The 16,480-nt window shown below is 45.2% G+C and overlaps 4 protein-coding genes across 9 annotated transcripts; all 4 read right to left on the bottom strand.

Moving 5' to 3' along the window:
• Positions 1 to 387: 387 nt before the first annotated feature.
• Positions 388 to 3,341, bottom strand: LOC112895956 (dentin sialophosphoprotein-like). Of its 2 annotated transcripts, XM_025963976.1 has the most exons (4): positions 2,735 to 3,341; positions 1,707 to 2,125; positions 863 to 1,208; positions 388 to 832 (listed from the first exon to the last, which is right to left on the bottom strand). In XM_025963976.1, exons 2-4 carry the CDS (start codon positions 2,088 to 2,090, stop codon positions 588 to 590), a joined length of 975 nt encoding a protein of 324 aa, XP_025819761.1. In that variant the 5' UTR covers positions 2,091 to 2,125; positions 2,735 to 3,341; the 3' UTR covers positions 388 to 587. The 2 variants fall into 2 exon arrangements, with proteins under 2 accessions (XP_025819761.1, XP_025819760.1); XM_025963975.1 differs by having other exon boundaries at positions 401 to 1,208.
• Positions 3,342 to 4,019: 678 nt separating this feature from the next.
• Positions 4,020 to 7,434, bottom strand: LOC112892988 (F-box protein SKIP24). Of its 4 annotated transcripts, none has more exons than XM_025960116.1 (5): positions 6,859 to 7,430; positions 6,599 to 6,772; positions 5,133 to 5,229; positions 4,805 to 4,970; positions 4,020 to 4,561 (listed from the first exon to the last, which is right to left on the bottom strand). In XM_025960116.1, the coding sequence occupies exons 1-4, from the start codon at positions 7,137 to 7,139 to the stop codon at positions 4,842 to 4,844; spliced, it is 681 nt and encodes a 226-aa protein (XP_025815901.1). In that variant the 5' UTR covers positions 7,140 to 7,430; the 3' UTR covers positions 4,020 to 4,561; positions 4,805 to 4,841. The 4 variants fall into 4 exon arrangements, with proteins under 4 accessions (XP_025815901.1, XP_025815900.1, XP_025815902.1 ...); XM_025960115.1 differs by having other exon boundaries at positions 5,067 to 5,229; positions 6,859 to 7,421; XM_025960117.1 differs by lacking the exon at positions 4,020 to 4,561 and having other exon boundaries at positions 4,811 to 4,970; positions 5,072 to 5,229; positions 6,859 to 7,433.
• A 181-nt stretch (positions 7,435 to 7,615) lies between these two features.
• LOC112892986 (cysteine synthase-like) lies at positions 7,616 to 11,149 on the bottom strand. 2 transcript variants are annotated; one of them, XM_025960113.1, is made up of 11 exons: positions 11,015 to 11,149; positions 10,422 to 10,920; positions 10,006 to 10,115; positions 9,863 to 9,920; positions 9,519 to 9,782; positions 9,270 to 9,407; positions 8,725 to 8,776; positions 8,556 to 8,605; positions 8,402 to 8,461; positions 8,181 to 8,261; positions 7,616 to 8,099 (listed from the first exon to the last, which is right to left on the bottom strand). In XM_025960113.1, exons 2-11 carry the CDS (start codon positions 10,665 to 10,667, stop codon positions 8,010 to 8,012), a joined length of 1,149 nt encoding a protein of 382 aa, XP_025815898.1. In that variant the 5' UTR covers positions 10,668 to 10,920; positions 11,015 to 11,149; the 3' UTR covers positions 7,616 to 8,009. The 2 variants fall into 2 exon arrangements, with proteins under 2 accessions (XP_025815898.1, XP_025815896.1); XM_025960111.1 differs by lacking the exon at positions 11,015 to 11,149 and having other exon boundaries at positions 10,422 to 10,982.
• LOC112892987 (NADH--cytochrome b5 reductase 1-like) lies at positions 11,087 to 15,156 on the bottom strand. The gene is made up of 9 exons (XM_025960114.1): positions 14,789 to 15,156; positions 13,766 to 13,907; positions 13,589 to 13,679; positions 13,421 to 13,498; positions 13,150 to 13,230; positions 12,973 to 13,062; positions 12,271 to 12,336; positions 11,734 to 11,820; positions 11,087 to 11,474 (listed from the first exon to the last, which is right to left on the bottom strand). The coding sequence occupies exons 1-9, from the start codon at positions 14,898 to 14,900 to the stop codon at positions 11,382 to 11,384; spliced, it is 840 nt and encodes a 279-aa protein (XP_025815899.1). The 5' UTR covers positions 14,901 to 15,156; the 3' UTR covers positions 11,087 to 11,381.
• Positions 15,157 to 16,480: the final 1,324 nt, after the last annotated feature.

Genomic DNA, 16,480 nt, shown 5'->3' with positions numbered 1-16,480 from the left:
TTTGAGGATGCTTTTTGGTTATTTCCATGTTCGTCTAACTGCGCTCTAATTTCTGTCTTCTAAACCTTGCTGTCGTGCAGGTCACTTTGTTTTGGCAAATTTCAAACAAATTTCAGACAAAATCAGCAGCTCATGGAAAAAATTGAGCTAGTTTCAAGGTTGGTGGCAAAATGCTTGTTCCGTGGATTGCGAAGCGCCATCAAGCTCGGAGACGGCAAAGCAAATTGGGCACCAGGAGAATTCAGTCATTGTTTGACCGATGTACTCTAAACGGCATGTCCGCAACATAACCAGACACAAAACTGAACCAATCCCCACAATGTAATAACGTGCAAATAATACAACACGGTCTCAATGCAATAGCAAACACATAAAAATAGATGAAAGTTACACGATCAAGTAAAGAATAGAACAGAAGCTCAAACATACAGGTACTTTGCCCGACAATTTTCGAGAACGTTATCTCTGGAGTTTCAGAAACAAGCCGAATAAACAGTTTAACAAAGAGATGTAAAACAACGAGCCTCACTGGTACCACATGATTAGCAACGAAGACTCCCAAGTGAGCCCATAGCAGCGACTGAGGATTAAGAAGCCAGTTGGTTTTGGCTCCAAAAGGAGAACATCCCCTTGTACCTTGCCGGGGAAAACTGGCGTGACAGCAATGCAAATGGCTTCTCCTTGCCGCAGCTGGTAGCACATTTGATTGGCTCCATAGTCTTGAGTACAGGAACTGTCTCCGGCAGCGCGGCACTTTCAGCTAGCACCAATGGAGGTACCTTAGAATATTCTGGAACACATGTCACAGTTCTGCTGCTACTGATCCCCCCACCATTGTTAGAACTGCTACTGATCCCCCCACCATTGTATGCCTTACGATAATGAGAACTACTCGTATCAGTTCTGTTGCTGCCACTAGTACTGGCATTGCGGGAAGAATGCTTCCTGTCCTTTTTGCTGCTGCTGCTGCTGTGGCGAGAATGCTTCTTGTCCTTTTTGCTGCCACTGGTGCTGCTGCTGCTGCTGCTCTTGGAGGGCTTGTATTTGTAGTGGCGCTTCCTTGAACTCCTCTGGTGCCCTCTCACGGTATGCGAGTCAGAAGTAACAGGAGGATCATATACATCAGGGGCCCATGAAACGCTCAACTTTCTCATGATTCCCTGCTTTGCACGGGTTCCCTTCATTGCAGAAACCAGCCTTGGAGCACCCTGCGTGGAAAGATAATTTATACATGTTAACAAAACAAATTTGGTTTGTGCTTTTTTTCAGTCAGCAGATACAATATGGTAGTAACCATCCTCCAAGGTGCTAAACCTTGATGGCTGTCAGCTATAATGAACTAAGAAAATATAATTGCAACATCAAACCCATGTACTACCGCAAATATTAAGTTTCACAGAAATTAACATCAAACTCATACACCATCAATTTGTCGGCAAGCAACCGTATACCACCAGCTACCAGGAAAAAGGAATTAAACCTCCATCGTTCTTCTATTATCAAAGATACTAAAGCACAGGTAGGATAGCTAGCACCTATGCCTAATTTAAGTCCTTAATAATTGCGAATATTTTTGTGACTGAAAATAAAGCTACATAGCTACTGAAAATACGGTATCAGAATAATATGTATACGGAGCAATATCTGACCAGGAATATATACAAAGAATGAAAGAATCAACAATTTAAACTAAATTGTAAACTTACAAGAATTGATGACTTTTCATCAACTGATTTGCTAATTGATGAGTCCGATGCATCACAACTAGGAGAGGCTGATGATATGACCAATTCAGAGTCAACATCCACTAAATCATCGGTTGAATCAGATTCCATAGAAAGAACAAGATCATCATCATCATCGTCGCTAGAATCCTCATCCAAATCTGGTCCTTCATCATTGTCACCATCACCATAGGCATGTATCACTTCAGTAAGAGCCATTCCAATTTCCTCAACCACCAAATCATCTTGCTCATCTTTCAAGCAAGCATAGCTGTGTTCACAACCTGGCTTTTCACAGGTGTTGCGGCAGAGACATGGGCTGCTGCTAACACCTTCAACACTGAATTCTGCCAAAGCTTCACCCATCCACAAGCTTATTTCCAAATTACAAAGAGAAGTTGCTGTTGAAGGGAGAATGGGCATAAGTAATAAGTAATTTTTATGCAAATTTGGGCTGCATAAGAGCAATCTAGAATTAATGAATACAATTATGAAGACTATGCAGAAATAGATGGCATGGCAAGAATATGCATTGACATATTTTGCTTATATTTGAAGCTTCGAAATCTATTACTTTTTTTTGAACCTAGGGGAACAGCATGGGAACACAAGATTCATAAAAAGGTATTTTGTTACTTGCTCATTTTTGGGTGTGACTATTTTTGAAGTGCATGGAAACAACAGCCCTAGGCCCTTGGATCACACAACCAGCTCAAACAATGAATAGCTGGATGCTGATCCAAGGGGCAAGGATAATGATTGAAAAATAAATTGGTTTCAAGCACTTGAAAACATAGCAAAATTATTTATAGTTTTTTTTATCAAACTGCTAAGTGAAATATATATGTGACAATTTGTGTGCTAATTGGATCAGACATACAATTATCTCCTACAAAATGCCATTATCATCAAACTTCACAGCCTATTTACACGATCGTTAAATGATTCCACGGTGCTGAATAGCAAAGTTTCAGTTAAGAAGAAACATGAATGGTAAAGTTCTTCAATACCTCTTTTCTGGTAGGAATGCTGACCACCACGGCCAACACCCCAAATTGCTTCCCTTTCGAACCTGCAGATCGAACCCAGACACCAAACTCCCGCAACCCGGGAAGCGCGCGAGGTCGAGCACGGAACCCGCGCAGCCAAACAAGCCTCGGATCGAGCACAACCAGATCGACGACGAGGGGAAGGCAATGGTCAAAGACAATTACTACTACTACTACTAAAATTACTACTAAAACGATGCTTGAGGCGATGGGAGCAGGGGAAGGACGAGTTCCCGGAGACGATGGCTGCTGCCGCGCGGAGGCTGGCGAACGCGGCGAGCACCGCAGGCATCGTAACCTCGCCGGACGCCCGCAACGCTTTTATGCCTCGAGATCCAACTCGGCTGATCCCGGCAACCAGAAACGGGCGAGGAAGGGGGAAGGCGACGGCGAGAGGGTCCTCCGAGGCTACCACGCTCCGCGCATGGACAGGATCACCGCTCCGCTCCGCTCCGATCAATTTGGCTCGGAGAAGACGACGACGAAAGCGAAGGATTTGGGAACCGGATCAGAGCGAGGAAGAGGGGGAGAGGCAAGGTGCGGATGCGGATTGGCTCTTGGGGTGACGATAGGTCGCCTCGGGGTGGGTCTTATACTATTTTTAGCCCCCCTGACATGTGGGTCCGGAAGTCGGGTCCCAGTACGCGGTGAAACGGGTACTGGGACTCGGAACCGGACAAACGGGGGTGGCTTTATAGGCCGCATTCGGATGACAGGTGGGGTCGCAGCGCGTGGGCCTCGGACGGGAGAGGAGAAACGTTCGGGTCAAAAGGCGCGCGCGGCTGGCGGGAGGGTGCGGCACGGAAGGCGTGCCACGTCGGCCGGGCGGTTCAGACTCCAGAATTCAGATGGGGGAGAGGTGGCGGTGTCCGTCTTCGGCTCCGGTCCAAGCAAAACTGCCACTGGTGCTGAGCTGCAATGCAAACGCGTCGAGACCGCTCTTCTTTTCCACGGATCTTTTCCCGCTCATCCGTCCGTAACTAAAAATCGTTATTGATTGATTGCTAGAAAATCTGCAGGATTTCAGTCTTGAGAAAAATTATCCAATTCTGCTCTGGCGGGAAACAAAAGGAATTCGCCATTCGCTTCACCGTGAAGATCTTGTCGGAACAAGAAAACTGAAGGAGCAGATGCTGAGATGCACGCTTCCTTTTCTTCTATGCGGGCAAAATATTTGGACATTTGTGGAGATCTGTTTTGCCGGTTTTGTCAGTGTGCTTAACACCAGACTTGGACGTTTTGCACAGATCCAGTAATTCGTTCACTTTTCTAATAAGCCCCAGAGCATATAAAGCGAGAGCTACAGATAGGTTTCTTTTGATTTTTCAAGGAATGGTAAATAGAAAAAGGGTCTACGTATGGATGATATGCAACATACAAGATGCATAGTTGCGTGCTGGTTACAGTTTTCAAGGTCAAATCCGGCAAGCTTCAGCCCACAGCTTTGTGAAGGGATAAGCATCAACGCCAGACTATTCTGGGATAGAATAGTCGGCCCCTGTCTGCAACGGAATCATCTAGCCCGCGGACGGTGAACAACATGCGCGAACGAGATTCTTTCAGCAACATGGAAACACCGGAGGTGCTTCCTGTCATGTAGCATCTTCGTGCCAGGCAAAGTGGCAAGGAAGAATGCCACGGCCATAGCCTACAGCATCCACAATTGCACATGGGCAGGAAACTGAGCGCATGAAGGCTTGATGTGCTGTCCAATCTGCGAGACATCAGCACCTTCCCCCTAGATGGATGCATAGCCCTTGCCCCTTGGTGCCGTGCAGGTGTTGCTATCTGCGCAAAACAAAAATTGCCGTGTAAGGAAACACATAGCAATACCAGTTATCCAATCTGGCGATGGCAATATCTGATGATGTAAACAATCAACTAATATGTGCACATGCAGATACATAGAAGTGTCAGAGTACAAGTATGCGTCAGGAAAAAGTTTACTCTTACTGTGAAAGCAAAACGTGTCAAGTATACTCGATCAATCTTCTCCATGGATTTAGAATAATTATTAAGAGCTATTGGTACCTTGAGACAATGGAGGACCTGAAGGCAAACAGTAGGTTTACTTCAGTTTCTTTCTCTTTGCACGTGGCTCATTGATAATTCCGCTTGTATGGCTATCCTGCAGCGGATGATATTTTGCTCGTTTCAATGCTTCCTCATAATCATTCAGCTTGTGCTTCTCCTTGTTCTGTCAGTGGCAAAAAAAAAAAGGCACAACTATTGTAAGGCTGTAAGGCTAGTCTTTTTATCTTGCTCATTTGTAGTGAAACAGGTGATCACATACATAACTGTTCTTATAAGTTGCTATTTGTTGCTTACAAACTTTCAGCTCCATGTTAAGATCACTAACACGAGAATCGACAGAAACCGTGCATTGCTGAACCAACTGCTTCTGGCGACCATGAACAACTTGTGGTTGCCATACATTTAGGGCCACAGAAGCTCTCCTGAAACATTTCAGACAGCAAGAAATTGTGCAATCAGAATATACCAATGATAAAGAAACACACATCCATGAAGTAATGGAAACCAGAAGCCAGTTCTAAATCTGTCCCAGCACTCCAAGCCATGGGTGCTTGAACAAAGGCCAGACGATGTACTGATAACGGAAGAGCTAATCATCAACTGTGGCATGGAAAACCCATCTACCAAGCAAAATATCGCTTGTATTGTTCATGGTCCTAATGAGTAATGACATGTTTACAGGAATGCTTTTGTCCATTATAAGGCAGAACTGTAGGGTTAAGCAAGAAGCAATGTGCTACACAGGATCCATTGCGTGACTAGATGGTAGAGATGCCATTGCATGATATCATCCTCAGATTAAATACCAGTTGGCTAAGGTGGCCCCCTCCTATCTCCAGAGAATAGCAGAACTTCTAGCCAATCTTCAAAAAGAAAGAGAAACAAGAAAGGACCTCAATACACTCAAAAGGTGGTGGAGAGGATTGGGTTGTAACCATCAGTTTCCAATTCTATCCTTGATATTTCTATACACTAATTTTAGACACAGCTTGCTTTTTCTAACCAGTGTGCCATTAGGACTGAATTGCTTTCTTGTTGATGTGCACCAATAACAATCTGACTGCTGGATATAAGCTATGATTTTTATTGTGCACCATTTGAATGCTTCCCTGTAACAGGATAAATAGTGTTGCCCTGTTCCAAGAAAATCTTCTGCTTGGCGGATAGGACAATTGTCCATGGATCAAACATATGAAATAACAGAATTCTACTGTTCAACAAAATAGTGCACCACAAATGGGAGTGCAGCTATTTTTTGTTGAAGATGTGAGCCAAGTGAACAATCTCACGCAGAACAGATCATACAATTTAACAAAACGCAGCTGCTGAACACTGCAAGGCATGGTACATGGAGGACAGCAGGAGGCTTCTAATTTGTAAGGATAGAACTATAGAACAAATAGCATCAATAATGGCATGATCTAACCAGTCATTTATGTGGTCTGAGAGAACCTTGGCCTGGCTCTTGTGCAAACAAGCAGCTCTATCAATCTTTTCTGCTTGTGCACTGATAACTAAATTACCGATGTGCTTAAATAGCTGGTTATCTGTGAGCAAATTAGCATCTCATTCTCTATTGATTCGATGCTCCCTAGCTTCTCTGATTGATCTAGGTTAGAAAATTGATGTATGTTTTCTAATCACACCACAATTGTAGCAGTGAGTCGGTGAGAAATGATAACACATACTGACATACAGAATGGCAAACAAAAAATTTGGGGTCAATTTTTGGAGAATTCAGAGATATATTGCACGTAAGAAATTGTATGGCACGAAATCTAACGAACCGACCTGACCCTCTCAAGGTTGTCCAGCTCCTGCACGGCGGCTTTCATCCTCTCACCCTCTGCCTGCATCGACTCCTCCAGCTCCGCCAACCGCCTCCTGCACGCAAGCACCCGCGCCTCCGCCTCGAACACAGCCCGCCGCCGGGCCTCCGCGATCCGCACCTTGTGCCTCTCGAACCTGCAGCAAAGAGCATCAGTCGAGCACACCCGCACGCACGAGATGAACAATAACGATCGAGGGAAAAGGGTAGGCGGGGAAATTACTTGGTTTTGTAGAGGGATTTAGGGTGAACCTGCTGCTGCTGCTGCTGCTGCTGCTGCTGCTGCTGGGAGGTGGAGGTGGAGGACGAGGAGGAGGGTTGGGATTGGGAGGGGAAGTCGCGGGAGAGGAGCGCCGACCAGAGGGCGGGGTGGAGCGAGAGGCGTCCGAGGCGGCGGGAGGCGATGGCGAGGCAGCAGAGGTCGCGGAACCCCAGCGCGGACGACGCGGCGCCCAGCTCCAGGACGCGCGCCCACAGCTCGTCGGGAAGATCCGACGCCGACATGTTCCCTTGGGCTGGGTGGGGAGCGCAGGAGCGCAATTACTACGACGGCAAGGCGGCGAGGCGCGCGCGGCGGGACAGAAGGAAGGCTACGCTGTTGCGCAGGCCCCGCCGCCGCTTCCCCTCTTCTTTGGACGCGAGTTCAGGGTTCAGGCTTCGCCTACGGACTAGAGGAATCAGGAAAGCACAAAGAGAGAGGCCTAATTGGTCCCTGTTACCGGGCCCTCTAATGAGGAGAGATGAGTGACTTGTGCCTCTGAAAGCTTCCCGCTTGGAGCTGATCCTGAAGATGCTAATTTTTTGGTTCGACAGAACTCCGTTTAGTTGAGCTCTGCAAATAATTCACGTCGTTGCAACTCGGGCTCTGAACGTTTACAGAAACAAAAAAGTGACAACCATAGATCCTCTCAATCTTGGGCTTCGACAGAACTAGCAAGCCAGATGCCCAATAAGAGATGAAATAATCAAAATTCAGAAGGAAAAAGAATGTGCGGACAATTGCTTACTAGGATCAGCTCAAGTGCGTATCAGTCTATCAGATTACAAGTCTGGTTTGTCCCCAGTCCTAGGCTACTGAAAGAAAGATTCTAAGCTAACTGCAGCACCCCATTCTGCATGTTTCACCAAGTTTGAAGCGGCAGGTTCTAAACGTGTGAGGCAGTCTGTCCTGAACCAAGCTGCGGCCTGCAGCTCAATTGACAGAAACTCTATGCAGCTTCAAGCCCCTATGATTGGCGTTCTCCCAGTTCAAACCTTTGTACCCTGCTTGTTGCAATCTACCAGGGTCTTCACTCTTTCATGTTTGTCATGCCGTGGAAGCCTGTCAGGTTTAGAGGGGGGAAGCGTCACTCTCTTTAAGTTGTAAAAGGCTGGCTATTTCTTTCTCATTCTTCGAACCGAGTCATATATTGGGCGGAATAGGATGCTGGAGAGATATCTCTCTCCGAAGCTGGGGAAAATGACCTGCAAAAGTGTGTGACTAGTTAATTTTCTGAGTCATGGAAAAATGCCATAAATGAACTTAACTTGCAGTTATGCTCTTACCGCAATCAGCTTTCCAGCATTTTCAGGTCTTCTGGCAACATTAATAGCAGCAACTGCTGCTGCGCCTGAAGAAATACCAACCTGCAAATAAACCCCATAAACGAATCACAGATCACATAAAAGCGAAACCGAAGTAGATGATATAATAATAATAATAAGAATAAGAATAAGAATAACAACAACAACATAAAAAGCAATCCATTTTACAGTGCACTACTCACCAGCAAGCCCTCTTTTAGTGCAAGTTCCCTAGCAGAATCGACGGCTTCTGCGGTGCTAACCTGCAAATTCAACAATTGTAATGACTCAGATGACTGTAAAATTGTCAACAAGATCTGATGACATAATCAAAGTTCTAAAGTTAGCATTGCAGACCTTCACAACCTCATCAATCAACTGAACGTCTAATATACTTGGAATGTAACCTGTTGTATATTGACAATAACCAACAGTATGTCAGTGACAAGCATAAGGCATTCAACAATATTATTTCCCCAGTATGTTCAACTGTGTATAACAATGGGACCAATGGGTAACGTGTTACCTGGGTTGTCACCAGAGATCACACTAGTTTCAGCTGGCTCTACCCCAATGACCTAATATGATAGGAGCAAAGTTATATAAACAAAATCAAACAGTTTCTAGGAGTATGAAATATTAATTCATTCTATTGGTAACAGAAATCACAGATAAATTGACATCAGCCTTGTGGAAATCAACTGTCTTTCCCGAAATTATGATAGTTGAACAACGTTAAATTTGAAACAATAGAACAGAATGATGGTGCCACTATACTTTTGCTAAAAACTAGTTCGACGATAATGCCTATGTTCCCATAAAAACAACTAATTTGTACGTACTTTACAGCAGTAAGGTTAACAGTGAAAAGGAGAATTATTGCAAGGCTCAATTTCTGTTAGAAATTATGACCTTGACTTTAATATGAAGGCTTCAAGGAGCTCAAAAAGGAATAAACTCTAAGCACAACAACATCAGACAAGATACACAGAATTATTAAGCTGAGACAATACAAGATAATCCAATTAACGCAATTATCCTTCAGGACTTAATCAAAGCAAAAGTAGGAACCTTAATATCCTTGTTCATCCTTTTCAAGTAGCGCCCTGTGCCAGTAATGGTACCACCTGTCCCTATGCTTGCAACAAGTATGTCAACAGTACCCAGTGTGTCTTCCCATATTTCTGGGCCTGTGGTTTGAAAGTGGATCTGTAATTACCCAAATGGCTTCTCAATAGATCTTTAAAGAAAAAGCAAATGAATTCCGCATTTGCTGCATTACAGGTATTGAATGAGTAAATGATAAAGATCAAGTTCAACCTCACTATTTGCCTCGTTGTTGAACTGCTGAAACATATATGCATTTGGTGTCCTCAAAACTATTTCCTCAGCTTTATCAAAAGCTCCTTTTAGTCCTTTGGTAGGATCAGTTAGCACAATCTCCGTTCCAAATGCACGTAGAAGAATGCGTCTCTCAACATCTATTGATGAAGGCATAGTAGCTATCAGCTTGTATCCTCTAGCTGCAGCCACAGAAGCAATGGCTATACCAGTATTGCCAGTGGTTGGTTCTACCAAGATGGTCTGCACAGGTACAAACTATCTGCGTAAATTACAATGTTGGTGACAATAGCATTGCAAATAATATAAGAATGGACTATAACCTTATTTGGAGAAATTAATCCCTTCTCTTCAGCATCATTAATCATGCTTAATCCAATCCTGTAAACATACGCATGAGTTGGCACACGAATGATTGCATCAAGGGCATCAACCATCAAACTATGCTGCAATCTCAACTATGTACCTATCTTTGACGCTTCGGCAAGGCCCCATGTACTCGAGCTTTGCAGCGATATTAGCAACACAACCGTCAACAACATTATTGAGATACACCATTGGTGTTTTTCCAATTAGCTGGTCAACAAGACACAATTATTTTATTTATCAGAAATGCAATTAGGCACACTGAAAGTGAACAAAAAAATGTATAGATTTAGCCAAGTATCCCGTATACAGCTGCCAATTCATGAAAAGTAGTTGAATCATGTTCGGTGAAACCACCAGAATTCGAACTCCAGAAAAGTATGCATAGTCATCAGCTGATTCAAGAGCAATCACTAAACACCTTCCCATGAAAATCCGGAACGCAATACACTTCCCATACCCAAATCACTATCCAAACCATGGGGGAAAAGGTAGGGACGGCAAGCGCCCATGCACCTGGGTGACGTCCTGCGCAATGTTCACCGCGTCCATCTCATCCGCGTACTCATCCTGGATTTCGACAGACGCCGAGGCCGCGGCCTTTGGGGACCATGCCGCGGTGAGGTGGCGGCGGGCGGAACCGGAACGCGGGGAAGGGAGGAAACCGGGGGCCAGTGGGGTGGAAACGGAGGTGGAGGCGGAAATGGGCGCAGCGGCGGCGACCCGGAGGAGCGAGCAGGCGGGCGGCGGGGCCATCGCCATGGCCGCGTCTCTTCGCTCGTGCTGTGTGCTGGTGTGTCGGCTGCTCGGGGTTTTAGTGAGGAGAGAGAGGGGAGTTGTTTTCAGGATAAGGGAAGCGGGGATTGGGTTGCGGGTACGGGTCCTCCAGCCTGGTACCAATCCGCTCTCCTGGCCTCGTGTTGGCTCTGGAGTCTGGAAAGCGGTTGTGGATTCTGAAGGGCGTTCTCTCCACGATGTGCTTGAGAATTTTGAATTTTGCTCGTTTCCAGAATTCCTGTTGGAATTGGAAATCACCGTTTCCAATGTCAGCCTAAATTGTCTTGTTAACAAGAGCAATGTGGACTAGTTCAGTGATTTCTGCCGAGTACCAAACAAATACTGTGCTTTACTCCACAGTGGCACTTCATCAGGCCACATATCTTGAACATGGAATGCCGGAATTCCAAAAGTACAAGGTCCCCTGCATTGCTCATCTGTGGTAATGTGATGTTTCTTATAGCATCCAATGTTACACATTTCAAATCAATAATAGTAACAATGGAGTCTCTGCCAACGTGGGCTTTCCCTCGAGGGGGATAACATTAGCCCTAAAAAATGGGGATCGCAAAAGTTGCAGTCGCAATACTAAATGATCATGCAATCCTGAATTCCTAATGTCAACAAACGGTCAGAAACCGTTCCCCTAACCAAAGAACCATGCCGATCACCAATTATTATTTGCGAGCTCAGCGTTGCTTAGAACTGGAACTGCATCTCCTTTGTGTAGCTGAGCTCGTCAAGGTGTGCTGCCATTGCCTTGTTCATGGGAGGAGGACCACATCTCAAGATCTGAAATGAGCAAATGCATACCTCTGTAAATCTCCAGGTTGGATACCAGAAAACAGGGAAGTTTACCAGAAGCAATCAACCCCGTAATGAACAGAGAGAGAGGGGGAGGGAGGGAGGGAGGGAGGGAGGGAGAGGGAGGGGGGGGGGGGAGAGAGGGAGAGGGAGAGGGGGAGAGAGGGGGGGGGGGAGGGGGAGGTGGAGAGGGGGGTGAGGGAGAGGGAGGGAGGGAGGGAGGGAGAACACTAAAATTCAATATTACCTGAATGTCATCAGCAGGCGCTGGGCAGTGAGATTGGATCATTTCCTTGGACACAAACCCAACACCACCATTCCAATTTTCAGGAGGCTGCATATGTAAAAAAACTGAATATGTCATAAATGTCTTTGGATAATATCCTAATTAGTGGAATGCAAAGCCGAATCTCAGCATAATAACTCAAGAAAACAGAGAACAATGTATCAAGGAAATTTTCTCAAATATGATATATACAATCAAAACATTTTTAAACCCTACAATTACTGTTTATTAGTCCAGCAGTCTTTTGAAGCAATTTATGTGTACGTATGTTTATTGCTGTTTGAAATTAGCTAGGCATGTTGTGCTGTTCAACAGCCCAGAAGTTTCAGTTATAACAGGAATTCTGCAATCATTTCTAAACATTCGATATAAAAATGGAGACTTTCGAGGAGTGGAGCCTTCTGTTTTGCAATAACGTTTCTAATGTATTCCTACACACACAATCAAGAATGTTGATGCCTTAATCTCTTCAAAATTACAAAAGCATGTGAAGTAAACCTGATTCAAAACGTAGTAGATCTTAAATCGATCAGGATAGGTTTTGGCCATGTTGTCCAGCTCTTCCTGCATGAATTGAATGGAAATTATTATATTCTGCATGGCAGCCCATCATAAAGAGCATGTGCAAATCAGTCTGACAGATTAAAGAAAAGAATAAAAAAAACAATGTACAGAAAAACAATATCACAAAGTGAATAATGGCTAATCTTGTCGTAGTAGTAACAATAATTGGCAATGGAAATCCTTTCGAAGCATATGTTGCCAGCAAGGATTAGTGCCATTATATCGTTTTATATTGGCTATATAAAGCATTCGAAGAAAATTCTCAGAAAGCTATGAGTTACATGTTAAGCTTCAGCTCCTGAATTCAAGTGTGCAACTCACTGCTATTGTGCCGAACAATTTTTTAAGTTCAACAATAACATAAAGTAATGAAAACTTATGCTGAAAAATATGCTAAGTAGAGCAGAAAGAGAAACTGGGTAATTGAATCCCACCAGTTCTCATCAGTAAAAGCATTGATGTATGCATAGAATGTTAAACATGACCACAACAATCGACTAAATCATATACACCACAGAAGGTACGGTTGATGAAATTGTAAACACCACATCAGCAAGAGAAAACCCATGTATTAGTTATGTTATTTGAATTGACTGCATTACAACCACCACAAATGAAAATAAGGTTGATTTCTACCTTCAGAAGAATGTCTTCATATGTGACGTTAGCATAGATTAAGTGAACCTTGGTGTTGTCATTAGGGTTCTCAAGAATTGCTCTGGCAACCTGTAGGAACAGAATAAAGACCATTGATCACTAGAAGTGCTTTGTAGCATGATCAATTGCAATATAGAACTCTGGATTGATTGTTACTTGGAACATTGGAGTAATGCCTGATCCACCAGCCAGCATTCCAAATGCTCTCACTTGGCCAACTTGGTACTTGAAACGACCCTACATCAGAGAGTAAGTCATATTAACCTCCTAAATAAAGGCAAATGCGCATGCAATAAAAATGTAGGGCTGACACAGGAATTAAAGAAAATTCATTTGAATTCGCCTCAGCACTCAGTAACTAATGTTTTCTGTGAAAATAAAAGAAACCTAAGCTGGGTAGATCAGAAGCTCATAACATGATGATCACCTTAGGTCCCTTCACGGATAAATAATCACCAACTTTCATCTCACGGAAATGATGGGACATTCTCCCTTGAGGATACATCTGCATTATGGAAAGGATTGAAGAACTTGTGAACCAAAAATAGAAAAAAACTGTCCAGGTTTGTCAGATAATATGTCCACACAAATTTACCTTTATGACAAGCTCAAAATATCCAAGATCAGAATCCAAGGTAGTAGGGGTATAAGGCTTGATTACTTCTTCACCTGTAGCATCTTGTCCTCTGCATAAACATAAGGGAACACAGATTTAGTTTAAAAAAATAGTGCGCTATAGTAGCAAAATTTAGAAGAAAGGCATAATCGAAACCTGCAACTGATATGTTGACCAATTGGAAGGCCCAATGCAGAAGTTGGAGTTGGAAGAGCGAATTTGAACTTAGCGACATTATGACTTATCTGCTTCTTTTCAACAAGTTTGAACTTCTTGAAGTTCTCAGGATCCAAGCAGCCTGAGGGAAAAATGATGGCACAACAATCAAATTGAGCTATAACGTATTAAACTTTAGTTAAGAAAATACACCTAAGAAAAAAAAATGGGTGATACACAAAATAAGTGGTGGATGCTAGGAACCAATTACAAGTACTGCACAAACTAACTTACAGTTTACTTCAGAAACCTATTGAAACAATCAAAATAATAACAATATTACTGTGAATCAGGGTCTAAGTTGCTAAAACTGCACCAGAACCAAGAAAAGCAGGCATTTCCTTCTATGCAGGTAAAACATGCCATTTGTTTATATCATGTGGTTAGGGAAGTTGGGGAACAGTTTGTATCTGTATTTTTCTCAAAAACGTGCTAGGATCCGAGCTACCAAGACAGATAAAAGGAAATTCAGCTCAATGCTCCACCTCGGCCATTCATAAATGTAGCAGTCAGCCAAAACAAACGCGGCCTGAGAACTTACCAACACATGAAAAAAAAAGGGTAAAAACTACTGTGATTCATATGCATTTGGTGAAAATTAGTACTTGTTTGCCAGCCTCCTACAAGCAGGACCAATACTTCAATGGTTCCTGTCAATGAGAACCAATAAACTTGTACTGGCTGTTCTTTCGAAATTTTTTTTTTATCCTAACGAGCTAAGAGGCTCCAAGAAGAACCACTACAGATCATCTCCAGCTAAGTAATAACAACTCTACACTCTGACGCACATGAGCCCCAGCTACAGTCACTTTCCAAAATTGGTAACTGAACCACCACGCTAAAATCGCTAATACCACCGGTGCTACTGTGAGGCGCGGAGCCCGCTGGCAACCAGATCTTACACGAACCGGGGACATCTCGCAAATGCACACCTATAATAGTAGGATGTATGCATGCCCATACCCTTGGGCTTCCCGGATCGGAGGAGGAGGAAGGCGCCGCCCGCGGCGACCGCGACGACGGCGACGGCGACGGCCACCATGGTCTCGGTGCTCTGCCCCTGCAGGAAGTCCATGGCTGCGCGCGGCCTCGCCCCTCGCTACCGCGCCTCGCGAATCAGTGGGCGGGTTTGGTTGGGCCGCGGGGGGTCGGTGGGGGGATTTTAGAGGTGGGCGAGGCGGAGGTAGGTGGGTCAGTGTGTGCGGGAAGCCGGGGAGGAAGGAAGACGGGAGGGCGGGCGGATGGGCTGCCTGCCTGCCTGGAGGCGGAGATCGCGAGGTTTTCGTCTTGCCCGTTTTGCCCTCGTCATAAACAAGGACGTTTGAACTGAGTGAACTCCGAAACGCAATGACTGGCACTGCAGATACGATACGATGCGATACCGTAGGGTAACACCCAAACTCCACTGATGTACCCATCTTGAACTGATGAGCTCCCCCTTTGAGTTTGAGGCCACTCTCGCCGCTCTAATCGCCCCAATTCTACCCGAGGTCAAGTGATCATCATCAGCTGAAACCTGAATTGATGCGCCATTTCGCAGCTTGATCTGATGATCTCATTCCTTATCGCCGACTAGGGAGATGGGATCCGGGGTCCCTGCAGTCTATACAGTACAGTCTACAGCAGGGAGTAGGAGTCGGAGAGGTAGATCTTCACCCTGGCGAGCTAGCGCACCTACCACTTGTCTGGTTCAGTGTCAAGCCTGCCTGAAGCACCGGGTCCCAGCCTCCCAGGTCACTGCATGTGGCTTGACGACCCGGCGGTAGGTGACTTGAGCAGTTGAGCCCGTTGTTTTCCCCCTTTTCCTGTGGTCGGAACGCAGATAAGCGGCGGCGGGTTCGTGGTGTGCAGCGTGCCACGGCGCTACAGCGACGGCAGCAAGCAACAGACCAGGTGTAGAGTGGTACAACCGTACAAGTATACTATACTACAGTCTTGCATTGCCCCGTCGTGACTCGTGACGCTGATTATTTTAGAGGAGAGAGATCCGCAAGGCAGTTCAGTTTATTGTCATATCAGTTACTAAAGGTTTCTCGACTGACAGTTGCTTCACTGAAGTCGCAAAAACGGCTACTATTATATATCACCATGGAGGATCAAAAGAATGTAGGTGGTGTTTGGTTCACGGATATGGATATGTAACGTGATTCTGTTTGTTTCGGTCTAGCTGGAATCAGATCACTCCATGATCGGATACGCGCATGTAGAAACTTGTTACCGCTCCGATTCGAGTGCAAACGATTACCAGCTAGGTGTCCGCCTTCTCCGTTCTTCATCTTCTTCGTCGGCGTCCTCCGCACCGCCTCGTCTCTTCGTCCCTGCGCCGCTGATTCTCTCCTTTCACCGCGGCCGGGTCGCTAGCGGCATCGATCTCCGGCACCCGTGGCGTTGTGCGCTGCCGCCGTCGCCGATGTCCAGTATTGCAAGGTCCATTTACTTGAATAGCGCTGTCAGGATGAGATTCTGCTGCCGGATGTTCAGATATGGTTGTAACCAACAGAGCGTCTGGCAGCCTGGCGTCGGATCCATGCTTCACGCTTGTGCCGCTGCTGCCGCCGTCCATGGCCACCGCCGCCTTGGGGACTGAGGGGAGTGCGTCCTCCATCAACTTGAGCATGGGCGCCGGCAATCTCGGAAATCCATGTCCCATGATTT

Source organism: Panicum hallii, chromosome 5 (genome assembly GCF_002211085.1).
Source record: "Panicum hallii strain FIL2 chromosome 5, PHallii_v3.1, whole genome shotgun sequence".
NCBI classification, from domain to species: domain Eukaryota; kingdom Viridiplantae; phylum Streptophyta; class Magnoliopsida; order Poales; family Poaceae; genus Panicum; species Panicum hallii.
Note: the sequence above shows the minus strand (reverse complement) of the source record. Positions and strands in the feature narration are given on the sequence as shown.